General features: G+C 42.1%; 2 protein-coding genes across 12 annotated transcripts in view; one reads left to right on the plus strand and one right to left on the minus strand.

Annotated features, from left to right (window-relative positions):
* The window catches only part of SLC25A21 (solute carrier family 25 member 21), a 232,825-nt gene extending 230,986 nt beyond the window's left edge, over positions 1-1,839 (plus strand). For all 8 annotated transcript variants that reach the window (XM_085061873.1, XM_085061875.1, XM_085061872.1 and 5 more), the window contains one exon: positions 1,698-1,839. In XM_085061873.1, coding sequence (XP_084917999.1) covers positions 1,698-1,765 — 68 coding nt within the window. In that variant the 3' untranslated portion in view covers positions 1,766-1,839. The remainder of the gene's footprint in view (positions 1-1,697) is intronic.
* A 1,625-nt stretch (positions 1,840-3,464) lies between these two features.
* PAX9 (paired box 9) lies at positions 3,465-25,304 on the minus strand. 4 transcript variants are annotated; one of them, XM_085061864.1, is made up of 5 exons: positions 25,070-25,304; positions 23,524-24,150; positions 21,110-21,249; positions 16,064-16,216; positions 3,465-7,151 (listed from the first exon to the last, which is right to left on the minus strand). In XM_085061864.1, exons 1-5 carry the CDS (start codon positions 25,071-25,073, stop codon positions 6,897-6,899), a joined length of 1,179 nt encoding a protein of 392 aa, XP_084917990.1. In that variant the 5' UTR covers positions 25,074-25,304; the 3' UTR covers positions 3,465-6,896. The 4 variants fall into 4 exon arrangements, with proteins under 4 accessions (XP_084917990.1, XP_084917989.1, XP_084917992.1 ...); XM_085061863.1 differs by having other exon boundaries at positions 21,110-21,252; positions 25,070-25,302; XM_085061866.1 differs by lacking the exon at positions 16,064-16,216 and having other exon boundaries at positions 25,070-25,298.
* Between the last annotated feature and the right edge of the window lie 120 nt (positions 25,305-25,424).

A 25,424-nucleotide genomic window follows, 5' to 3' on the forward strand; every position in this document is an offset into this window, starting at 1 on the left:
AGAAGCCCCAATTTGAACAGTATCCCATTCCCAGAAATGGTATTTCCAGTTATTCAAGCTGGCTGTTTAATACAGAAGAACACGCATAGGTAAAAGCAAGTAGGTACAGAGCCTGTTCTGCAGTATAAAGGAGGCATTAGGTTTGTGTGTAAATGTTTGCATATCCAATCCACCTGGCTAAGTGCTAGACCATGCCTGGTCATTGTGCAGGGTGAGGAAGAGGGTGGGGAGGGGAAACAAGGAGCTAAAAGCCTTTTCCCTCACACTCCAAAGATACTAGACAACATATAGGACAAAGAGAAGGCGCTGTTTAGTTTTCCCGATACCTCTTAGCACAGCAGGTTTTGGAATAAAATTTTCTATCCTACAAATGACTATGCATTCTGGCCCAGATCCAGCAAGTTAGTTAAATGGGAACTTCATTATAAATACTTTTTTTAGTTCCATTGAATAACTAATATATAGGTTGGACATTCTGATGAAACAATAATACAGTCTTTATTGTGACTGGAAAAGTAATTCCTTCTTTCAACATGTGAGTGTTTACAGGAAAAGAGATACATAAACAGATCACACAGTATGAGATTCAGAATCAGCCTTGATTTGAGTTCAAATCACATCATAGACATTGTGTCTATGATTTGTTTGTTGGTCAAAGCCTTTTGCAAATTTCTGCACTGTCTAGCTGGCTTGAGTTCCTGTTCACAGAGGATTTCAAGTCTGATGATGGTTCCTTAGGATAAATGACATGGAGAAGCTCATGTGGTAGTTCTGTGTGCCTGGCTGTCTGAGCCTATCCCTAGAAAGGTGAACCCAGTTCAGCACAGGACTTGCTTGTTAGAGGTGCCACTCCAAGCCACCAAGCAAGCCAACAAGCAAAGGCAAAGGAAAGAAAATATTTATGCCCCAGTGCTGGCACCCACAAGTGATATATTTTCACTCATGCCTGGTTCTCTTTATCCATGTTCTCCGAGGAGATTTCTGTGTGTTTAGTTATATATACATGTTCCGAAATGTTCCCTTTTTTATCTCATACAGTAATTACAGCCTAGTAGCAGTCTGGCTTCACTAACAGTAAAAATATTTATGGCTTTCAGGCTGGGATTTTATACTGTTATCAATTCTAGAAAATAATGTAATTTCATTAGATCAAAGCTTTGCCTGTGAATTTGTAGCCAGGAAAGATTATACTTATTTCAATACTGTGATATTCCGCTTTAGCCATGGTAAACAAACAGGTGAAAACCTCTCATGATTCTTACCTGGAAGCATTTTCATCATCCTGATGAAATTTTTGATGACATTTTGGTGATGAATTTTTGTCATTCCACCAGTCAAGTTGCTCTTTCATGGCCAAGTCTAACTAAACAGGCACACAAATATACACATATTCAGATTAAAGTTTCACATGAACAAAGAAAAATATTAATCTTGAAAAAGTGTTAGGAATAATCACACTGAGGGTGAATTTGATTTAATATACAAGGTATTTACATCAACTTTATGATCTAACATTAAGTGAAATTGGTATGGTTCATGAATTGGTGAATTTTTAGTGTAGTAGGGAATTAGTAGAAAAATCCACTTTGCACATAAGGCTTTGCCATGTCCTGGTTTATACTGCACACTAGAAATGCTCTATAGAATTTTGGAAATACTGGATTTTCTTTGTAGTAAAATTATATCTTTTCTTCCAGGTGGTGCAGTGATGCTTTTGGTTTATGAATATGTTTATGCATGGCTTCAGGACGCAGTTAACAAGTAGCACTTCTGGAAAATGTACTCTTTAAAATTATGTGCATTCTAAAATACACTGTAATAAAGTAAAAGTTATTCTTATCCTTTGTTGTGTTGAATACCCTCAGATTGCACTGATATTAATAGAGTTTAAAAGAAATATGGTCTTTAGGTCCTGATCCAAGAAAACATTTAAACACATGCTTTTCTGTAAGTGCATAATTAAATAGCACTTGACATTTGTAATTGTTTTGCTGGAGCAAGAGTAAATATACAGGAGATGTAGGAACCAGCCAGTTTTTAAAGGACAAACTGAAATTTCTTGACACAGAAACATCCTACATTTTAAAAAGTTTCATCTGAAATGGCAAGGTAAAAACTTTCGGGGTATTTTCAAGAAAAAAATGAATAATCCTGGGGGGCAGATACTAAGCTATTGTAAACTGACAGCTCCATTGACACCACGTTAAGAAAATGACCCACACTCTGCAATTCTTGAGTCAGTCTGGGCTCCAGTTTCAATTCAGCCCAGTACGGTTTCAGCATTCATAGAAGTGTTTTTCAAGCTCTTGGGCGTTTGGATTGAAAAGGACAGCACAAGTAGCCACAACCTTAAAAACATGCATACTGTTCAATGTCCTACTTGTTCTTAGCCATATATGTAGGATAAATCTCATCCAGATCACAGAAGATACTGAAAATAATTAGTCTGCATCAAGTTACATAAAAATGCAAAACAACATGGCATTCATAGAAGAAAGGAGTAAATAATTTAACAGAAAAAAGTAATTTTTATGAGATTTTGCTGCAAAATTTTTATCCACCTTGACATACTATTCCCAAAAGACCTGTCCCGTGATAAAAATGCTCAGTGCATCCTGACTGCCCCTTTAGCCTTTCATTTCCACCGTGGAACAGTGAAACAAGGTTATGATAGCACATATGCAGTTGAAATTAGCTAACCATATACCTCAAATAAATGCACCTTTCTATAGATAAAAAAATGTTGCTCTGAAGCTAAATTTTTTGCTTTTCTCAGTCACTGTAAATATAAATAATATTTCAGGGATGTACTCGTATTCTTACTAGTCATTCTAACTCTCTGGGAAATACGGCAAATTCTGCTATACTGACCAAAGACATAGTTTCTGTTCATGCAGTTGTGCCATTCTATGTTTTCTTTTAAAAAACTCTTTAAATAGTTTAAAATTACACCTTATTCTGTTAAAAAAAGTCTCCATTATCTAGCTTGGTTTGTTGACAAATGAGTACATATCTTGCAATTGCTGAATGTTTCAGTATCTCCCCATACTACATTCACACTGTTAATGTTAAATGTTCTTCCTCTTAAGGAGGCACAGCCCTTTTCTTAGCAATCCTAAAGAAGTATCTTTCTCCATTGTTATTTGAAAAGGACAATTCACATGTGAAGTCTCATCTCAAGAGTGTTTTTAATGCATTGGAGAAGCGACAAAAAGCTAAAAATAAGAATGTGTTTGCAGCACTTTCAAGGATGCCTGTATTGACATGCTCAATAAGCTTCTCTTTTGACTGAATTTGGCAATAGTGGCTTTTCATACCTATGCTATTTCATAGATCAAATCAATAAAATTAGCTCTGTTAAAGTTTATGGTTTTAAGGCAAGTGTTCTTCGTTGTTGCATTTTATTATCAGTACTTGGCCAAAGAGAAGACACTAGTAAGATAATTTCACAAACTGAAGCAAAATGCTTTATAATTTTTCTTTTATTAATTTAGAGCATTCAAAATATAAAAATAAAATGCTTTAAACATACTGTATATACATATATAGCCTTCGGTTTTACATCCTTTCCAGCATGATTTTTTTTTTCAATTAATAGCTCAGCCCGATCTTTGATAAAAGGAGAACAATTCAAAACCAGAAAATAGCGTGGTATGGGAAAACAAACCTATGAACGTGCCAGCCCAATCCCCCATTACTTCTAGTGTAATGTGGGCTGAAATTCAGTTTTACACCGAAGATCTTCTGAACTGGGACCATGCAAACACAGTTTGGCTAAAGAGAGTATTATTAGGCTTCACTGATTTCTTTGGAAACATTTAACACTCTGGGAATGAAGTGTAGACTTCTAAGATTAAAAACTTTCCTTCTGCACCCACACATACTGCATATTTTCTAAATGCATCCATTCACCCCAGTGAGTTCACTCCAGATTTATACCTTTGTACTCAACAGCAGCAGTCAACCCTTATTTATCAATTTTAGAAAACAATTCCCTTTTTCTGTTTAATTTAATATAAAATGGCTTAAAGTTGTGTGGTTTGTAAGACAACGTTGCAGTTTTCAGTTTACCCACGAGTAGAAGCAGTGAAATAGTCCTTGGGCAAAGTAGTATTCTACATCGTAGGTTTACATTTTAAAAAAATCTGCGAAAATTCACATCAAAAAATCCATCACAGGCAGTTCACCAAGAGCCAGGATCAGGCACTTTTGCTCACTTTGAGCAACACTTTCTGCACGCAGCCCCGCTGACTTCCCATTCAGGGGTAAGGGGTCATGTACAGCAGGCAGATGCGCGGAGAGCTGTACCTAAACAAACACAAAACAAAAATGGTTTATGATGGTGTATCCCATGTGAGGAATAATAAACATCATGTCCTGCCCTTGCTTTATAAATTATCCTGATTTAGCTGAAGAGAAGATAATGCAAACAACTGAAAGAAGCTAAGGATGTGTCTCTCTGTCTCCCAAAACACACTAATTCCTCATTGAAATATCAGGAAACTTCTAACACAGGCACACTTTGTTACAGGTTTGTGAAGTCTTGAAATTCAAAAAAGCTGTGCTTTGAAAGGTTTCTCTTCCTTTTTTTTTGGTTGTTGTTGGTTTTTTTCTTTTCCTTTTGGTGTTCCTTGTTTGAGTTCGATGGAAAACAACAGGTAGACTTACTCAATAATTCTATAATGCAGTAGAACAACTAAGGTGAAAGCTAAAATCCTCTTGCCAAGTTAATCACTTATCTACTTATGATCCTTTTCATATCTTTTTTTCCCATTTTATATTTAGTGAAGTGCTTGTCTAGAATTAAACTTTCTTTTTCATGATATTAAGGCTCATCTTATTTCAGCTATAACAGCATAAAGGCAGAATAACATCCCTTATGACACTAACAGTGTGGCAGGGTGGAAAGGCACTTGTGTGCACTTTACCTTTAGTATTTTCAAAGAAACATTCTTGAAAAAGTGTTCTACTGAATAGCAAGTGTTTCAGCATCTCATTAAAGCTAAACAGCTGTTGAATGCCATTGAGGCTGAAGAACATGAATCACATCTGAGATCAAATCTTTCTTTCCCTGGGGTCAAAATACAATACCTGTGTTCTTCATAGAAATCCAGTTTTGTTAACTATTTTTTAGTGCAAGAAGCAAAGGTGGCATCAGCCACCAGCTGAGTCCATCTATATTTCAGCAGACATACTGTACATGACATAAGTACTGATTACTTAGATTGTTATGAAAATTTACCCACAGCTGTCTTGGTGATGAAAGCTGGAAATTCACAAAGAGAGAACTATATTTTAAGAGGGGACTGTATTTTACTTTCTCACTGAATTTAGTATGGGATGCAGATAGAACAATATATTAAGAATGATATTTTGTCCTTTGCCTTAACTATCTCAATGGTATTTTAAGTTATTGCAAAACATTTAGGAAAATACACAATATATTAATAGCTATGAAGGATATGAAATGTCACACGAGGCTTTTTTTTCCACATTCATATTCTGAACATACCTACACCATGGGGAAAGCATAATAATAGTCAGAACTTTATTATTGCCCAAGGTAAACAGGTAAATTTTCAAAGATCAGAATGTTAGCTCTTTTGGGATTAAAGTTTAAAGCAAAATAACTGGCATGAAGTACTTGCCACTGCATACAAAAATGTAGAAAGGAAATTTGCTAATATTAAATAATATCTCTGTTTGTAGCACCACCACCAGTATACCTAAAAGGGAAAAAAAATGCTTCAGAACAACAATGTAAACTTTACCAAGAGCCATACTTTACATTCATTAAAGCAGAAATTAAAGACAACTTCCTCTTTAAAAAATTACAGCATAATCTTAGGGCTGGACACAAGTGAGCTGAGAATAATGGTACAATTCTGTTTTTTGGTGGGGTTGTCAACTGACACTGCTTTGTAAGCATCTCTGCACAGGTTGCACTCTAACAGCATTTTCCTCAATAGTTTTCAGTTTTGTTCAGATGTTTTCCACCCATTTCTGTTTGTGCATTTCATATGAATGTGATGTTTCAGGAATCAGGGAAGCTGGGCATAATGTGGAGAGCTATTTAGCTGGATTTCTGCCTTTGACTTTTCTGCCAAAGAGATAACTATTTCATGAGATGTTGAAGCCTCCACTGTAGGCACAAAAACATGGCAAAAAAGCCCTACCTAAACCTCATCACCTGAGGCTATCACCCCACCATGCAAAGACATAGAATATAACTAGAAATCCTCTTTTTAACTTAAAAAAAAGGTAAGAAATGTACTAGAAGGTGAAAACAAATGGTTTCAAAAGCCTCTATTTACAAATGGATAAAATCACAGAGATCTTACTACTGCCTATTGATGGCAACATGCCAGAAGACTCTGAAAGCCACCTACTGCCTTTGTTCTAGATTTGTTTACCAAAACCCAACAAAACAACAAAAAAGGACCTCTTAATTACAGTGGATTGTATAATCTCATCGATGAAAGGGTTGTTCTCTAGGCAATTGGCAAACACTTCCCATTCAGCCACCTTTGCTGATCCAAGGCATAGCAGAATTTTCTGTTGTGATTTTTCTTTATTGATTTTTGCACAAATCTTAGTAACAATTGCACATTTAGAAAGTTTGTGATGATTAAGAATAAATACGTGTGGTTTGACCAGGAGAGAGTGGAACAAGGCTCCAGGAGCCCTTTGAGGGACACAAAGTCTTTAAGAGCACAACACCACACTTCCCTCTATTTCTGATGTTGTCTTCAGCTCTTTCAATCCCTAAAGCCTTAGGGGAGACAAGTCACAAGGAGAAATGCCAAGTGTCGCCAGCACGAGGGGAGCAGTCCATGAGCTAGGCTCAGGGGACGAGGAGCCAGCGAGGCTGTGGTGCTGCTGGACCAGTTCCTGCATCAGAGAGCAGAGGCCGTGACAGAGTGGCTGCCCTCCCTGGCTGTCTGCATGCCCTTGAAGGCCAGCGAGGCAGGGATGTCACAGCTGTGGGGGGACAGCGGGGTGCCCCCAGCGTGCTGCCAGCCGTGGCTCGCCATGTAGCTGGATGGAGTGGCGCTGTACGTCATGTAAGGTGACACTTGGGCTGGCGTGGCGTAGGGAGGCATGGCTGGTGCTGACACGAAACTGCTGACGGCTGGGAGGCCACTGGGTGCCTGAAATGAGAGGGAAGGGAAAAGCATTTCTAAGAGATTAAGACACATTGGATCTGGAGTAAAATAAGCTGCCCTCAGACGCTGCTGGGGCTTCCAAAACTAGGGCCAGCGGGGACACCAAGAGAGAAACCCATAACTATTCCCCTGAATTTCAGGGGTTCAGTGGCCCCTTCTGCTTTGCTTTTTAGACCAGTTACCCACTGTGATCAGTGCTTCACACCTCTCCCAGCAACCTGTCCCAGACAGGGACCAGCAGCGGATGTTTAGGGAACACACACCAAGAGCAGGGCAGGAGCTGCTGAGCCCTCTGTACACTTGCCTGCCTGCCTTCCTGCAAGCTCTTGTTCAGGGATCCCTGAAAGCCCATGGTTGCATCTAATCATTACACCAGAGAGCTATTGGAGGGATCTACAATGACTTTTTCTCTTCTCTCTCACTGAGCAACTTAATTCACTTGGCAGTGATTTCCACAGGTTGGAGTAGATGGACTGCAACATTTACCCACCTGTCTCAAATTTTGTGCAGGGTGTTGGTCACTGTGGCAAGCCCTGCTGGGTGGTGCTGTGGCAGCCTAAGCTGAGTGTACAGTGACCACAGCCATGCCAGCAGCAGGAGAGACAGACCCATCCCTGTGCCTCACCTCTCCTGGCCCCGAAGGAGGGTGGGCTCAGCCCTGAGCTGCCATGGGCAGGTGCAGGCACAAATCTGAAAGCAACACTCCCCAGACTGAAGAGGTAACAGCAGCTGGGGGAGGTGGGAACATCTTAAACTCTTTGGTAACTGTTTGTTCAGAGCATGAGTCAGAACTGTAGCAGTAGTATCACTGATGGTGTCTTTTAAAAATCTGTTTTCTAGACACTTGGGATAAAAAAACTTGCAAATGTTCTTTGCTCATAGCTTCTCCTGGTTTCAATAGGGCTTCTGTGCACAAAACAATTGCAGGGCTGGGTCCTTCCCTGCAAGCTATTTTCCTAGGTCCTTCTGTAGGCTGGCGAGAAGGGTTTCTATTTAAATAGGGAAGGGAGAGTCCTTTAGTCAGCCATGGTATGATTTCACAATTAATGACTCCTTATTTAACTAAAAAGTTTTTGGTGGTTTATTTCACACCCATAAATGTTTCTTCAGTGCAACAGGTACAAACTAAGGTCATTTATCTTGCTTAAGTTTCAATTTGTGTAGTGTTTGTTTTAGGATTTGGGGTGGCATTTTTTCTGAAAAATGTTTCCTATCTGGATATGAAAGAAGAGTATTGATTCACCAAATCCTGTAGCATCATCACATGGTACAACTGGGCCCAACCTGAACAATCCAAAGTTAAGGAATGAAACAGACTTTTGTTTCTGCTAAAACTTCACATGATGTTAATATTTCACTTGTTCAATTTCTGCCTGGATTGCACCTGCCTGAATTTTTCAGTATTTACCTTCATAAAGGGCACAAGCCTGTTTTCAGGCTCACGAGTTTCCTATCCATGTAGCTCACAGTTCCACTGCCTAGACTATCTTCTCATTGTCATTTGGGAAACAAACATAATTCAGTAATTCTGCTGGATTCCACCCATATAAGCCTGTACAGCAATCTAAAGCAGCAGGAGACAGCAATGGGATCCCAGCCACAAGCTTCCAATAGGAATATTAATTTGTACAAAACATACAGCTGCAGCATGTTTGGATTGTCATTCCAAATCCATAAATACTTTGTTGAAGCTGAACTTGCCTTTTTCTTTTGAAAATTCAAATATGTGATCTGACCAGTACATGCCCCCAACTGTGACTCAGAATTACACTTTAGCCTCAGCTTTAAGTATCAGTGTTTGCAACAGTAGTAATTAATACAAACCTGCAATTTGTATACAAATGCAAATACAAATAATTGTAATGCAAATCAATGCAACTCTTGAATCACACGGAAAATCATTTCATTGATTTTACTGGAAAGTAAAAATTGTGACTGGCCCTAGAAAGCTGCTCTCCCAATGTGCAAACACGAAACAAGAATGAGCATCTCCATGTTTTTTATAACAAGCACCAAGAGAAAGCTTTGCTCCAGGGCAGTAGAGCCATTAAAGCCAAGTTATAACACTGGAACATCAAGAGCCACAACCCAAACCTATTCTGCACAGAAAAGTACAGAAACCCTGAAGGGGCGAGTCCTGGAAGGAGAAAATACGTGGGACAAATCCCTGAAGTCTCATAGCCGTTGAGACAGTGTAAACCTCCAGCCTCTAAACCTCAAAACAGGTCTTTTGGAATCTGTGAATCCACCCCGTTCCTCAGGTTTTCCCACTCCCAAGGAGGCTGGTACCAAGCAGTGGGCTCAAGGCTGTGCCTGGAAGCCCCATTTGAGGTAGGATTCCTCATTATGTGGTCATGTCCTGTGAACCCTTAGCTGTGCTTTTGGGAGGATGTGCTAGTAGGTACAGGGTGGATCAGTGCCATGTGCCAACAAGGCACCTCTTTGCTGGTCCACCAATGTCCATGTCCCAGCCTCCTGCAGCTCCTACAGATGAGGCCACCAGGGGCTCCTCAGCAACCATAAGCAGATGCCTTTGCATGATCCAAGGTAAATCTGAGCTCCTGGGCAGTTCAACTTAATGTAGACATTGTTGATAAATATTTTATCAACAGCATTGTTGATAAATATTCGTTCCAATCACACGTGTTCTGTGGCCTTATGGCACAAAGTAAAATGAAAGTCTTTGGATTATAATTAATGGAGAAGCCCAGGTTTCCTACTGAATTGTACTGTAGGTGCCACTTGGGCCGTTGCTGATAAAACAGATGGTAATTGGCTAAAGATTCGCTAGTTTTTGTAAAAGCTTAATTTAAAAGAATACTATACTGATTTATAACAGCCAGAGCAACACTTTTACACACTTTTGCACACACAGACACACAGACACACAGACACACACACACACACAGACACACAGACACACACACACACACACACACACACACACACACACACTTATTCAAAATTCAGCTGTGAAAACTGCTGTTTTTACAGTGTCTATTCTGAAATTGAGAAAGATCTTGCCCCAACTGCTGAGGGCAGGACGTGGAAGCAGTTGTGTTGGGGCCACCAGCTGCAAGCTGTCAGAGGCCACCAAAGCTGTCTGTCATCACTGCCTCACTGAACTGGTGAATCGTTCTTATTTTTGTTGCACTGCTACAAAGCTTTGCCACTCAAAACCATGATTCTGTGAATGCCACAGATGCCCTCAGCCAAGCAGGCAGCAGTAGGAACTGGCCCAGCACAGAGTGCAATACTGCCTCAGGGAAGGTTTGAGCCATACCCACACAGCAGTCAGAGGCTTCCTCTGACCTGAATGAAGAGGTGAGAGGATAGAGAAAATCTCGTTTTATGTGATTTAAAACTATGCTACTCAAAAAAAAAAAAAGACAGAAAAAGAAAAACCCCTGATTTTCCTCTCTGACTTTTATCTGTGAAAGACTTGACCTAATAGTCTTGACATGAGAGTTTTTACTTCCAAGCAGTTTTAGATACAAAGTGTAGGTTATCAGAAGGGTTGAATTGTGTCTGTCAATCTGGCACTTTTTACAAACATGACATTCACTTAAAATAAATGGAGGGGATTAAGTTCCATGACCCTGTATATACTGGATGAATAATTCATCCTGCAGTATTTCAATCAGAGGAAATGAACACCAAAATCTAAACATTCATAATTAGGAGTGCAAGAACCCCATGGTGTTTATGGATTTTTAAAACCCTAAGAATTTGTTTTAAGTGCAGAGGTTCTTGAACCTGGTTTTTAAGTTTTATAAATATTTTTTTTCTTAATTTAAACCATCGTTTTTCAAGGGAAATCTAATTTTTTTAAGCAAACAAACAAACATGTAGTTCTAGCTGAACAAGAACCTCTGCTGTGTGAGAGATAAAGGTTCCTGTTTGAAAGTGACTGCTTTCTAACATCTACAAAGATCAGAGAGAAACTTTTGCTCTGAATTACTGCTTCTATCAATGTTTTGAGACAACTGATGGAATAAGTATTTCCAAATTCCACAGCTGTGTTTGAAACCTAGAACACAAGACCTCCCACTGATTCACAAATTCATTTAAATATATTCTTGCAAAGATACCAGTAAACAAGAGTTTGGTTCAGGATCACAAGATGGGTCCGGTGCCTTTCTGCCAAGTTGCTGCTGATAGCTGCCAGTGACAGTAAAAGGAATGTCCAGGTGAGAAATCAAAGCCAGGGTGGATGTAAAGCCTTGCTTCAGGTCACAGAAATGGTACTGTTGAAACAAGCAGACTGCACATATTTTCACCTGTAAAGGGTTGGTTGAGTAGTTTTAACAGATGGAATCTTTAGTCACTTTAAACACAATACTAACTAGAGACAACTTTTTTTGTCATTGTTTTCAGTCTATGATTTGCAACACAGAGGGAGTAGGTGGATGAAAAGCCTAGAACCAAGCTCATGCAGGACTGTCTTTGGAATAAGTCATTTCCATTAGCTGCTTGGACTTCTAAAAGTCAGAACAGTTCTTCCCCAAACCAGAGGTAACCACCACATACACCTGGATACCTGTTTTGAAGGTTATGCTTGTGTAATGTGTGGTAGAGCTTTGGCCTCCTCACTCCTTCACAGTAAGACACAAGGGTACAAGTTTCTGGACAAACTTCCCAATCAATCCATGTCAAACTACCTGACTTTGGTTTTTAATGCCTTGGTCACAGAAGCAGAGAAACACACAAGCTAGATTTCTCTTTTGGTCCTCGTGATGTAAATTCAAATTATACGTTGTAGTGAATTGATTTTTTTTTTCATTTCCTTCCCTACTTTTCCTTCTCTGACTTTTGCTTGCTAGATATGTGTTCTCTCAGTATCAAAATTAGACCATCTCTTATGTTTCCTTCCCATCTGGCTTCTAAATGTTTCAGAAAATGACCCAGAATTGTAACATTCAAAATCACAGACCTGTATTTATGTTAGCTATAATTAATGGCAACAATGCAAAGGATCTCATTTCAGGTTTATGTGAATACAACCGAGCACAGATTTGATGCCACAGATGGATGCCACCTCAATTTTATCATCTAACTCTAAAGTGAGTGTCCAAAAGAATGTAAATTATTCTTCTAATTGTAAAGTTATTATTTACAATTATTTAAATGACTTGTCCATTGTAATATAATTGTTACGATATTTAATTAAATAGTTCATGTATTGCATAGACTAGGAATGCAGCTTTGTAGAAGTATTCTAAGTTACTATTTAAAAAAATAAAAAGGTGTTTCTGGAGAAACAGCACAGGCTTCAAGTTCGAGTTACCTAATTCACCAGCCCTAATGAGCTTGGACAGTGACTCAGCCCGAAGTCCCCTGCTGCAGTCATCAGAAGTTCAGTCTGTGTCATGGCTTAAGGGACACACCTCTGGTGAATAAGGTTGCTGTTTCCGTTTATGTCTGTCAATTCTAACAGAGACTCGGATGGAATGAATCCTTCCTGCCCTTGGATCAGCAGGGTCAGTGCATTGCCTCGATCCTGCAGCACAGCCTTTCCCCGAGAGCAAACGAAAGCGATCTGCAGAGGCTCCAGAGCAGCCCAGCCGGGAGCAGCAGCTGCCCAGCTCCGGCGAGCGCTGGCACTGGCTTTTCCCTGCTGCTGCCGCAGCTCCACACACAGAGACACCCTCTCGCTGCTGGTTTTCAACATGAAAACCTTCATTTTCTGGAAATGATGGATCTTTTCTGAATGTCCTGAAAACACAGTCACAAAGTAGCTACTGCAGAAGTAATTTTTTCCACAGAAAGCGAAAGGCATAGCAGGGAGCAAAATATCTATCCTTCAATAAGAAGAGCAAATTAGCATAAAAACCCAGAGGATATCACATATTTTTAGTGACATGCACATAATCAGTCAAAAAGACTATGACAACAAGACTAGGAGCAATCAAACACAAACTGCAAACATCAAGGAAGCAAACATGCTAAATCTCCCTTTTTAATTGGAGGTTAAATATGATTTATAAATCAAGCCATCATATGGGATCCCAAGGGAGGAGTAAACAAATTTTCCAAGTAAAACAGCAGCAGCAGGCCTGTAATAGAAGTATCATTTAGCAAAATGACATTACTAAATGATCTAAGTAATAAAAATTGGGGGGTTAAAGGTTTTTAAATTAATAACCCTAAGTAATATTTTTGTAGAAATTGTAGTACTAAATTAGAGCTATTTTCTGAAGCTGCAATTCAGTGCTACAGCATCAACACGAAAAATTACATAATACCACAAGTATTCATTCAGATCACTGTCCCATTAAAATTAATGTTCTTACACAGGTAAGTCAGAATTACCTAAAGAAGGGTTATAAAAGTGAGTACTGAGTAAATTTCTCCAGTTTATGATAACAGTATTTATTAAAAATATTTTTGAGAAAAAATGAGATAAAATTGCAAGGTGTATCTGAATAACCTAGCCAGAGTTAACCCTGCAAATCAGGGTTTGTTTTTTACAGTGCTGGAAAAGATTCTTACAAAATTATTTTCATACTGGACCAAATATCCATATTGTTAGATGAATTAACTTATTTTATTGAGTGTATTCCTGATTTGATTTTCTATTAATTTCACTGCAACCAGCAGAGAATAAAACAGACTCTGAAAAATTAGGACACTGCCAATAAATAATTTTTACAATAAAAAAATCTTAAACAGAAGATGCAATTTTTGTATGCAGGATATTAATTTGGTATAATATTATATAATATAATATTTGTAATTATTTTCAAGAAAGAGTGAACAGTGATAATACACTGGAATTTAGAAGCTTTTAAAAATAACAAAAAGAGGTTAAGGGGGTTACAGCTGCTCTATTGCTCAGCTGAACTAGGTTGATTTCCAGAAGACTGAGCTTTGAAAAAGGAAAAGACACCTTTCAAGAATGGAGAATTATACTATTTCTCTTTCCCTGCAAGTTGTGCAAAGCGATGCTGGTATTCTAGTTGAAGTCACAATTAAAACAGACATTCACACGCTGGAGTGCTCTAAGATTTCAAACACAGTTAGCAACCCAATCCTATACAGTATCTCTTAAAAAGATGTAATTTTCTTTACAGCTATTTCTCCTGTTATTAAATTCAATGCACAGCAATGTACTGCATAAGAAAATCACACTACTTCCTTCTAAAATAAAGTTCAGTCCTTTCATAATGAGCCAATCCCATTCCCCATGTTTAGCATGCTTTTTTATTAACCCCTAAGTGTTTCCTTTACTTATAGCCATCCCCAGCTGCACTGAATAACTCAGGAACCAGATAATATCAATTGTGTTTTTACTTTAGCTGGGACATGCATCAAGATCCCTCTAAATTATATTTTCTTATCCAGTTTTAAATCTCAGCCTCTTCAGGGAAATAAAATCCCAGTTTTGGAAATAGTAATAGTGACTTGAATTTACACACCATCACCAGTCCTTTCCTGAAGGAGCCAGGGGCATTTTATGTCTTTTCCAAAGCAAACTACAGCAGAAACAAAAACAACAACAGGAAAAGAAAAAAAGGAAAAGAGAGGGGAAAGAAAAAAATTCTCTGACACTGAGCAATCTGCTACAAAAACAACAGAGGAAAAGAGAAGAAAAAGGCATGGTGGATAAAAGGCAGAGAGAGGTTGTTGTAAAACCAGAGCACATTCTGAGGGAAAAGCAGGAAGCAAGGGTTTTCAGTGCTTCGTCAGAAACGGGATGGGTTTAGACAGCTTTCACAGTGAAGTGAGATCTACCATCGCACACCAAGCACACACTATGTGCACCCAAATGTCTCCAAATGTAGATTATAGTTCACAGTCTGCACTATCATTCAATGGTTGCTTTCCTTTCATACTCCACATTAAGACATTATATAAATCAAAGTCTCTGCCTTTCCAGTAAAGATGCTGGATCTTGGGGTATGTTCTATTATTTAACAGACTTCACAAACAGGCTATGTCAAAGTGGAGTGGAAACAATTTCTGGTTGCTGTAAGCACAAAGCTTGATTCTGATGACAGACACAACTTAAGTCTTCCTTAGGCAGATATACTGTGCTTATGAGGACAATAGGAAAGCACAGAAAAAAAATCATGTCATCTAAGCAAACTTCTATGAGTAGGAATTAACAACAGATTCCCATAGTTTTAGAACAGATTTGCACAATAATTCCCCCTTGGTATTCTGGCAAAATCTGGAATTGGGCAGGGCACACATGGACACTAAACAAGCAAATATATTGGAAGGAATAAACATTTTTTCTTTTCTATTCTGTTGGTTAACACCATAATGTATTATCGAAAGGCTATATGAAAAATGCCTTCTTAATAACATATATTTAGCAATATATTGTCATTTCAATATGGTGTTATTAAATGAAACTGAGGGAGGTGACTTATGGCCACAGACACTTCAAATGGATTCTTGATGTCTAGAAGCTCGGCAAATACAGGGTCAAACTGGTAAAGTCCTCTCCTTGTTCTCTTCAGGGATAGCCAAAAGAGCAGTCTCCTATATCTAACAAAGCTCTGATGCTGCAGAGGAAGTTACCAGGAAGCTGGTACGCTGAGGAGGGTGAAACCACAGCCCATCAATTATTGAATGCTTATGGTTATTATAACTAGCTATGTAGGCAATTCCTAAAAGCTGATAAATTGCCACAACAGACAAATACAAACACACTATACAGTCTTTATATACTTGCCAACCTACTGCAAGAACGAAGACTGAACAGATCAAATCACATCTAATACCCCTGCTTCTGGCACTCTGCTCCTAGGCTGTGATAGGCATCTCCCATCACTCCCACTTTACAGTCCCTGGTCCTGTTTGTCATGGCAGAGCTCCTGGTGGGTTGGGGTCCTTTGAGCAGAAGGTGCTTAGAGTGCAGTTTGAGTGTCATCATACCATTCACTCACCTCTCTGACTTTCTTTATTAGTTTCATCCGGGTGGAGTGCCCTGAAGCCATGTGGGTTGGTGGACAGGGCACTGTGTTTTGGCCGTGGAAGCAGGTGGCCAGTAAGAGGCAGGTCTCACAAATGGGGTTCGAATTGGGTGCCATCCAGATCACCTGGGAAGGAATCGGGTGCATGTAGTGGGATCAGCTCGTCCCCCTCACCCACAACATGCAACAAGGATGCCTAGACCTTGAGCAAGCCATCTTAGTGGCAATATTTTAATAGCAGGCCTGGTCTGGAGATCCTAGTGAGAGTGGCACAGAACCAGGCAGTCTCCAAGCCAAGGTCTGAACCCCTGCACCAGACTCTGCTAACAACGCTGCTGGGTACTATGGCAAGAAAGCAAATAAGCACCTCTCCTTCACAGCTTCACCCCCCTCCTGCCTGGGTATGACTGATCCAGACCTTTGTCATTTATGGATTTTGCACAGACCCATTGCAGGAATACAACTGTCTGAATCCTGAGTTGTAATATAGGATGCCAAGTAAGTAAGTTGCTAATTGATTTTTTTCAGTAAATAATCTGTGTAGGAGGACCATGTAATTGGCCATACATTTAAGGTTACACTGTAATATTCTCCCCGAAGAAGTTACCCTATGTTGTGGGTTCTAAGCTCTGCAGATGCTGTTACAGATGCATGGCCACCTCATATACAGTTCATTGTTCATCTACAAATGAAAGATCAATGTTTACAAATATTTACACTACCTACATTTTCTGTGCAAGTAATTGTCCAGAATTGCACCTACAATTATTTGCAATCACTTGTCCTAAAATGGAGCCTCCCATTTATGTGCTTGCAGCACAAAGAGCTCACAGCCCCCAGTCAGAATGCAGCCAAAGGACAGGGAGTGATATCCCAGCAACGCTGAAAATTCAAGCCCCTAACAGCTGATGAACTTCAGCTGAGACAGACCTGAGGTAGTTGCTGCTTAGGGGTTTGGCCAATATGTCAAAGACTTCACTCAAAGCATGTTCACAAACCCCTCTGAAACAGGAGGAGTGTTTTCTGCAGTTCCAGTAGGTTTGGGATCCAAACAGCACACCATTTCCGGGAGCGAGCTTGCTCTTAGAGCCCCCAGTTACAAGCTTTTTCCCATTAATGAGTATCAGCTCCCTTTGGCAATATGTATATTGGCTTCCTGCAATGCCCACAGAAAGACATTCTGAAAAGAAATCATTTCCAAGCTATTTGCCTCTCAGCAAATCATACAGACATGTGTCAGATCTTCTGTATTCTCATACATGTGTAAATACAGACCACAATTTTTTCAGTTTGAACATCCATGATGTTAGTCCAGCAAGTCACAAACATCAGATGTCTGAGAACTGCATTTTAAATATGATACATGTTTATTAATGCTTTGATTTCAAATGCAGGTTACAAATGTGTTCACATTGCAGTCATTTCAACTATTTTTTCTTAATGCAGTTGTCAGTATAAGCTGCGCAATGAAAAAAAAATACTCAGAATATCCATCCTTTTTATCAATAGCATAATTATATGTAGAAGCCCTGAACACAACACTGAATGTGCCTCTCTGCATAAATACTGCAAAGTAACTGAGCTCTGTATGAAATGTGTATTACCCAAAACTGCCAAGCTCTCGGGAAAATCTATTTTCCTTTTCAGTTTCTCTGATTCACAGTCACCCTGTTTGCAAAGCCGCATGAGAAATTCATGAGTGTGATACACCAGGAAAATTATGCAATTGCTTATGTGTAAATGACAACCTGGGACATCAGGTAACTAAACCTGAATAGAAACTTGACAAGGCATCTTTGTGATTTCCTGTGGAATGTTTTGTACAGAATCATAGGCTGAGCTTTCAACTCCCAAAACCCAAATACTGAACAACATTGCAAACAAAAGCCTCAAACACCAGGAAATCCATAATACATAACATGAAAAATGTTCTATATCCAGAGGTTCAGTTTCATGTTAAAATAGTGTGACTGCATATTGCCAAGACAAAAACATTAAGTCTTCCTGCCTCTTTTGTAGGTGAATTCCCACTGATGGATGTGTGGGACAAGGGCTGAAATGTAGCCATTGGGACCAATTGGAGAGGTCAGCCTTGGCTACTGCCTAACAAGTCTGGGATGTCAATAAGAATTTTGCCTAAAAAAGCCTACAGTATCCCATGTTTTAAAACAAATGTATATCATTTAAAATAAGTGATCAAATAAATATATTGTAAAAGTACAGAAGACTTTGGTCACAATTTGGTCTCAATTTTTTTGGTCTTTCTCATGCAGAGGGACTTTACAGGGGGTTTCTTGAGAAGCAGAATATCTTCCATGACTAAGGCTGGGGAATAAGTCTTTCACTTGCCTAGTAGTTATGGAGCTATTTGCAAACTATGGGCAGGTGAACTTTGGATGTTGGTAATGCTTAAATGTGTAGATATGTGTTGGGAAAAGCAGAATTACCTATCACTCACACAAAGTCCATCGTTAATGTGTTTCAGAGCACATTTCCTCTACTCCTGTTGTGAAATTGGAAAGCCTAAGTTTAACATCCACACTTGATTCCCTCCTCTTGTAGGCACCTCTGATTTTGGTAATACAGACATAAAACTGGAATATTACAGAACAACCTGATGTCTGCCTCCTTAAGACCCTTAAGAGCTTTTGTAATGAGCTTTGCCCAAAGGAGATAAGGAAATAACATTTACCCTGAAGTACAAAGACAGGCCTATTTCACCATAGTCCTTCTGGCATACAAATTATGTCTGTGACTGTCCCATTTTTCCACCATTCCATATACCCCTCTGCTAGATTCACAAATGAACCATCATTCTCTCAAGTCCCCTGCTCATCTTTTTACACCTAAAACAGTACACATCGTGAGAGACCACGGATCCAAGGATGTCAGAGAATTTTATAAGTCTTTACTGTCACAAACTGTCACCCACTGCACTTCAGCCAATGGGCAGTGTCAGTGCTATGTGCAGCAAGAATTTGGTTCAGAAACTTCACACTGGAACAAATATTTTGGAAAAATGAATGTGGCAAAAACTGGGGGGAAAAATCGTATTTTCCCATCCCTATTTAGCATGATTTTTTTTTTTTTACATATTCTAAATTAGCAAAGTAGTGAATTTGTGACAGACAAAGCAATTAATGCACATTTGAACTAATTCTCTGGAAAACAATTCTGAATACTACATGAATAGACTGACTATATGTTGGAACTTTCCAAAGCCAAATTTTCTTTACCCATATCATTACAGGAAAGAAGCTGGGAAGAACCTCCTCTATATCTTTTTTAAGAGAGCGGGATTCTGGGTATGGCTTTTCTGCCCTTTTAAACTCTCTGGACAATATATTTTGAGAAATGAATTCAATTTTATTAATAGAAATTTTCTCAATTTTTAAATAGCGAGTAGGTTTAAATTACATTTATCAGGTGATCTTTCAGGTTGCACAAAACTTTAAAGTAAAACTGGTATTGACAACAGAATGAAGATGAAATCATAAATATTGAAAGAGTAAAAATGAAAAAAAAGAAAACATAAAAAATAGTTTCCAAACCAACATTGAAAATAACCTAATTTATAAAACATTGTTTCTAAACACATCTGTTGAAGTAAATGAGATCCATCAGAGGCCATGGTTTATAGCCTATGAACAAAATCCTGTGAATATTTCAGCAGGATTGTGTGCAGAAGGCCCAGCCTGGAACCTAAGACAATGAAGCCACAGTATAGCTGCTCTTACAGAATTGTGACAAGCTATAACTATTATTTTTAGTAAGACTGTTAACACTTGTTTTAGTCTTTAAAGAAAATTGTAGAAGGAGCAATAACTCTAAATGAACTCTAATACTAATTCTATCATTAACCATACAGTCATGGCTATACTACAGTGCACATTATTTGTGATACGAAATGAACATAATAATAATGGGATAATAAAAAAATACAATACAAAACAAATAGGACAGCATTAAGGGCGGTGTATTGTTTATAAAGAAACATATGGGATGAAGTGGCTGTTCACTTTTGGGGTCTACCATATTTCCCTCTCTGCCTAATTCACCTCTTTGCAAACGTTCCCGCAGTTTGTGCTCCGCATCTTGAATGTGAAAGGGTCTCATTCAGCTACTCTCACCACCAAACACGAGCTACAAAAGTCTCCTCTACATGGATCTAAAACCAGACATAGAACTTGGAAAATATGTTCAAAACCTCTTTCTTTGAATGGGGAAAATGCTAAACAGCGATCGTGGGTTTTCTTCGACTTGGTTCTAAGTGCAACAGATACGTGGCCGGGAAGTCAGTGCGTCTCAGAGACCTCTGATGCATTTGAAATGTTTCCATCACACTGGAAAAACGTTTTCAAAACCTGCGCTTTCCCAACGAGTAACAGTTGAGCTTTTTATAGCTTTTCTGCTGGCATGGGACTTGATTAGCAAGTACAAAGATTTAGACAGAGATTTATTAAGTAACAGTTATATTGTGTTGTAATTAAAACGTAGGAAATTCGCCGTCTACTTAAGCGTTTAAAAATGCTTAATGTAGGAAGCAATTACACCTCATTTTCAAATTATTCCCCTGACTACAGAGCACGCTGCGGACGGAGTAAAACGCGGCTACGAGGGCGGAGGCGGCGGCGGGACGTGCCCGCTGGCCCGGCCGGGGCGGGGGTCGGTGGCGGCGGTTCTGCAGCGCCCGCTGGGCCGGCGGGGAGGGGACAGCCCGGGGACAGCCCGGGGACAGCCCGGGGACAGCCCGGGGGCCGAGATGCGATGGCTGCAGCCCCGCCAGCCCTCCGCCCGCCGGCAGCAGGGGGGATGGGGGTGCTGGGCGCCGCGGAGGTCGGCCCGGGGAAGGGAGAGGAGAGAGGAGCGAGGAAGAGAGCCAGGCTTTTTCCCGACGTCGCCCGTCTTTGCAAACCAAAACCGAGGGAAGTCCGGCACCGGCTCCACATGGAGGGCGGTAGCCCGAGGCCGAGCTTAGGAGCCCTGTGCATCACCGCCCGCCCCCCGCTCTCTCTTTACCTGGCTGTACTTGGCCTCCTGCTCAAGGGAGCTCTTCTCCAACCCGTTCACGGAGTGCTGGGCCGGCGGGTGGAAGCTGTTTCGGCCCAGGCTGCTCCATTCCTCCAGCTTGGGGCTGGGGTAAGGCGAAGTGTCATTCACTGCTGGAAAACAAGGGTGGGGAGAGGGAGTTAGAGGCAGAGGCTGGGATTCGGAGATGGAGATGGCTTTGCTTCGGGATGGAGACGGCTCCCTCTCCCCATGTGGCAGAGCTAAGGGGAAGCCTGTCCCTCGCCCGCCACACCTCGCTGTGTCTCCCGGAAGCCCTTGAGAGGGCGATTCGTGGGCAGAAGTGAGTCGGATCCCTCCGTAAAACCTGTGGCAGAGATCACCAGCAGAGCCCAGAGCTGGCTGGCTCGCTCGTTCCCGTAGTGGCGGGACTGAGCCGCCGCCCGGCACTTGCCCCCCGTGATCTCCTAAGGGGTATTTACTGCAACCGCCGTGTGTGTATTTGTGTGTGAGTCAGAGGAGAAACGATACCCCATATTAGAAACAGTCCTGACACGGCTGCAGATGAATTGGGCTCCAAAGACTTTTTGGGAGAAAAAAGAAACAAGAAAACAAAACACAAAAGTAAATAAATAAAATATATATCTTTTAAGTTAGGGGGGAAAAAAGGAGGAAGATAATAAAGCGGGGAGGAAGAGATAACAGTCCTATTATTTACACGCGTAGCAGCCGGGATGTTTTGCAGGCGGACAAATTCCTCGAACGGCCAAATTGCCCCACCGGGGAGCCAGAGGAGGGGTAGGGGGAGCTCTCCCCCGAGCCCCGCTCCCGGCAGCATTGGAGCCGCCGTGGGAGGGAGGGGGCTTTCCTGCGACACCACCTCGCTCGGCCCCTCGCCGTGCTGGGGAAAGGCACAAATCTGAAGTTGTCTTAAGAAATTGAGCTCCCTCGGTGAGCGCCCTTTTCTGCTGATCTCACACTTTCCCATGAATAGGGGCTTCCTTTCCGTGTCAGCAAGGTCAGTTTATCCTATAAATCAAGGGCGAACAGCCCCCATCTGCGGCACCGGCCACTCCGCAGCCCCGACCCTCTGATGGGAAGGGGAGGGGGGAGATTTCACACTGCAGAAAGATGTGTGCCGCTGCGGGGGCTGAGGGAGACGGGGCAGATACCGAAGCACCCAGCAGCACCGTCAGAGGCCTGCCTGCCAATGTGGTGTTAATAAAAAAAGAGCTCACTGAAAAAAAAAACCAACAAAACAAAACAAACAAAAAAAAAACACCTAAATTTCTCCTGTGACTGTAATGTTCTCATTTTTTTTAATGTTCATTGCCAACACTGCCTCTCCTTAGCAAAGAGCAGAGATTGCCAGGCGTGTTTGTTAAAGTCGACTCAGAAACAAGCATGTTTGTTTGTGCCAGTGCGGGCTGAGGATAAAGTTTACATCGTGAAGGGCAAAGAACAAACTTTTTTTTTCGCACGCATGTATACAAATAAAACATACTCATGCTTGCCTATATGTTGCTTTAAAAAAAAAATATCACCTTTCTGAGGAATTAAGAAGGAAATTATTCTGCAATGCCTAAAGGGTCATTTTTTTTTGCATTTGCAATGCTGCTAGAACCGCATTGTTGTTGTTTAAAAGGCAATGAAAACAGAGATCACGGATCCCACCTCTCCACTAATACTGAGACAAGAGTGAGACACAGAGATCGCTGTAGGCAAAGGTTATTTTGGATTGTTGTTTTCAGTGACACTTTTAGCAATGCTTTCACTGTTAGTTCACTGGCAGAGACCGAAATGGAAAAAATGTCCCTTTCTAGCGAGCGGCCGAGAGACGCGACGCAGTTTCCAGGAGGAGTTAACAGAAAGAATGCGAAAGGGGTAAAGGAGGCAAATCTTGGGGCATTGGTTTTCCTAGACCACAGCTTCGGAGGAAAATACAGAATCAGAATGAAAGCAATTAGATGACATTTGAACTTCCTGCCGAAGCAAATTTGGCCTGATTGCGAAAACTACAGAAAAGGAACTTCTCAGTAACGCCAAGGCGGCGCCCGTGACTGGAGTGCGGCAGCGAGCCTCGGTCGGGACCGGCACTGAGTGCTCCCTGGTGCCGACACGCTCCGGGCCGTTCCCTCCGGCTAGGATCGCCGCTTCCCGGGTCAGAGCGGCGGAGGTGACGGCCGATGTGTCCTATTTGCTGGTCCGCCTGCAGCCCACCCAGCCCTCCAGTCTGCCCACGTTCCGAGACACATCCTCCAGTAAGCTCAGCCCGGCCCGGGCTGGGGAAAACGCAAAGGGTTTCCCGAATCAAACAACGAAACCACTTTCCGACCCTCGGAGAGGAAAGAACCCAGGAGCAAGGGATCGAACTCCTCCGGCCCTGTCTGGTTGCCCTGGTGGCCCCGGCTCCCCCCACTCCTCACCTTGGTCTGTGATGGACCGGATCCCCAGGATGTCCGTCACCGAGTGAGAGGACGGCCACGTCCTGGGCATGGCCATGGTGCTGGGGATCGCCGGCACGCCGGGAGGGGTGGACACCTTGGCTCCTGCAGCAGCGATGGGGCTGGGGTAGGGGTAGATGTGGTTGTAGGGCAGAGCAGGCTGTGGGGGCGGCTGGTGCTGTTTGTAAGACTCGTAGTGACTCTGCTGAGACAGGTTCCCGATTTTGTTCCGGAGGATGCGGCTGATGGAGCTGACCGACGGCACGTTGTACTTGTCACACACGCCATCGGCCAGCAGGCGATCCCGGATCTCCCAGGCGAAGATGCCCGGATCCCTTTGTTTGTAGGTCCGGATATGTTTTACCACCGTGGGAGTGGTGACCCGAGGCTTGCTGCCTCCGATAGCCCCCGGTAGGATGGAGCCGGTCTCGTTGTAGCGAGCCAGGATTTTGCTGACACAGCCGTGGGAAACGCGGAGCTGCCGGCTGATGTCACACGGCCTGATACCCAGTTGCGCCAGTTCCACAATCCGCAGCCTGATGGCATTGGGCAGGGGTCTCCCGTTGACAAACACCCCGCCGAGCTGGTTCACTTCCCCGAAGGCAGGTTCTGCAAGCAAATGCACAAACACAGCCGTCGGACACAGCGGAAGGCACAGAAGGGGGCGTCTGAGCTGATCCTCATCATAGACAGATGTCACAGACAGGGATCCCCCCGGTCACTCTACACACGCTTCTTTATAATAGCGGGATGCCCCCGAGACTGAAGGAAGGAGAGGGGAAGGAGGGACAGAAGTGAGTGGGGGAAAGAAAATAAAAAGAGAGAGAGAGAGAAAGAAAGAGAAATAGAGGAAGAAAATAGAAAAGACTAGAAAAGACAGAAAGAAAATCCTTGGCAACAAATTTCGGGGCTCTCCGGACTGTGCATCAAGCATATTCCCAAAAAAAAGCACATTCCAGAGATGAAAAACGAGATCGCCCCAACAAACAAGTCAGCTTTATTGCCATAGGAAAAAGGAACGCGAAGAAAACAAAAAGAAAAGAAAAACATCTTCGAAGACGTGGGGGAGGGGAAGGAAGGAAAAGTAGTTGAGGAAATTCTTTTACATCTTCGGAGAGACGAGGGCAGCGCGGTGCTTCTGAGTAGGGACTAACTTTTTAAAGACCGTTTCTGGCGCTGTTAGCGCCTTTCGCTTAACAGCACGATTACACTGGGCTGTAAAACAAACGTGTTAAAATGTTAACTGCTCCGATCGGTGTCAGGAATAATATACAACGTGTCACGGGCTCCAGCCATCCGCTCGGCTGCGATCCTGCCTCGCACTCGCCTAATAACACTAATAACAAGCCGACTACTCATTAGCTCTCTCTCTCTCTTTCCCCTGCTCCTGACCCTCAACATGTTCTTACAACTTGTAGGAACACGAGCAAAGTCAATAAGGCAGCCGCGGCGGCGGCAGATGACGGCGCACGGGTGCTCCCCCTCTCTTGACAGCACTTGAACCCTCCTGCCGCTCTCGGCCACTTACCCATTCCTCTGAGCGGGGCACCTCGAGGGCGGCCCTAAATCCCAATGGATCCCTATGCCCGGGAACCGACTCCCGGCTTCCTGCGCTCCTGGCCTCACTGGCCCCGAGCCTCTCTGATCTCCGCTGAGAAGGGAACAGTAGCGTGAGGAAGAAAAGAACTACAAGGAAATCTGCATCCCGACGAGAGAGCCTTGACTTCTGCATTTCAACCTCAGGGCAGCGTGGGCAGGGCCGGGCTGGGCCGGGCCCGCGGCCCACCGCCCCCCCGAGCCCGCCCCCGGGGCGGCCCCACCGCTCAGCCGCCCTCCCAGTGGCCAGGGGAGATGACGGACAGCGCGGCGGCAGCGGCCCTTCC

This window comes from Lichenostomus cassidix, chromosome 5 (assembly GCF_008360975.1).
Source record: "Lichenostomus cassidix isolate B80296 chromosome 5, HeHo_3.0, whole genome shotgun sequence".
NCBI classification, from domain to species: domain Eukaryota; kingdom Metazoa; phylum Chordata; class Aves; order Passeriformes; family Meliphagidae; genus Lichenostomus; species Lichenostomus cassidix.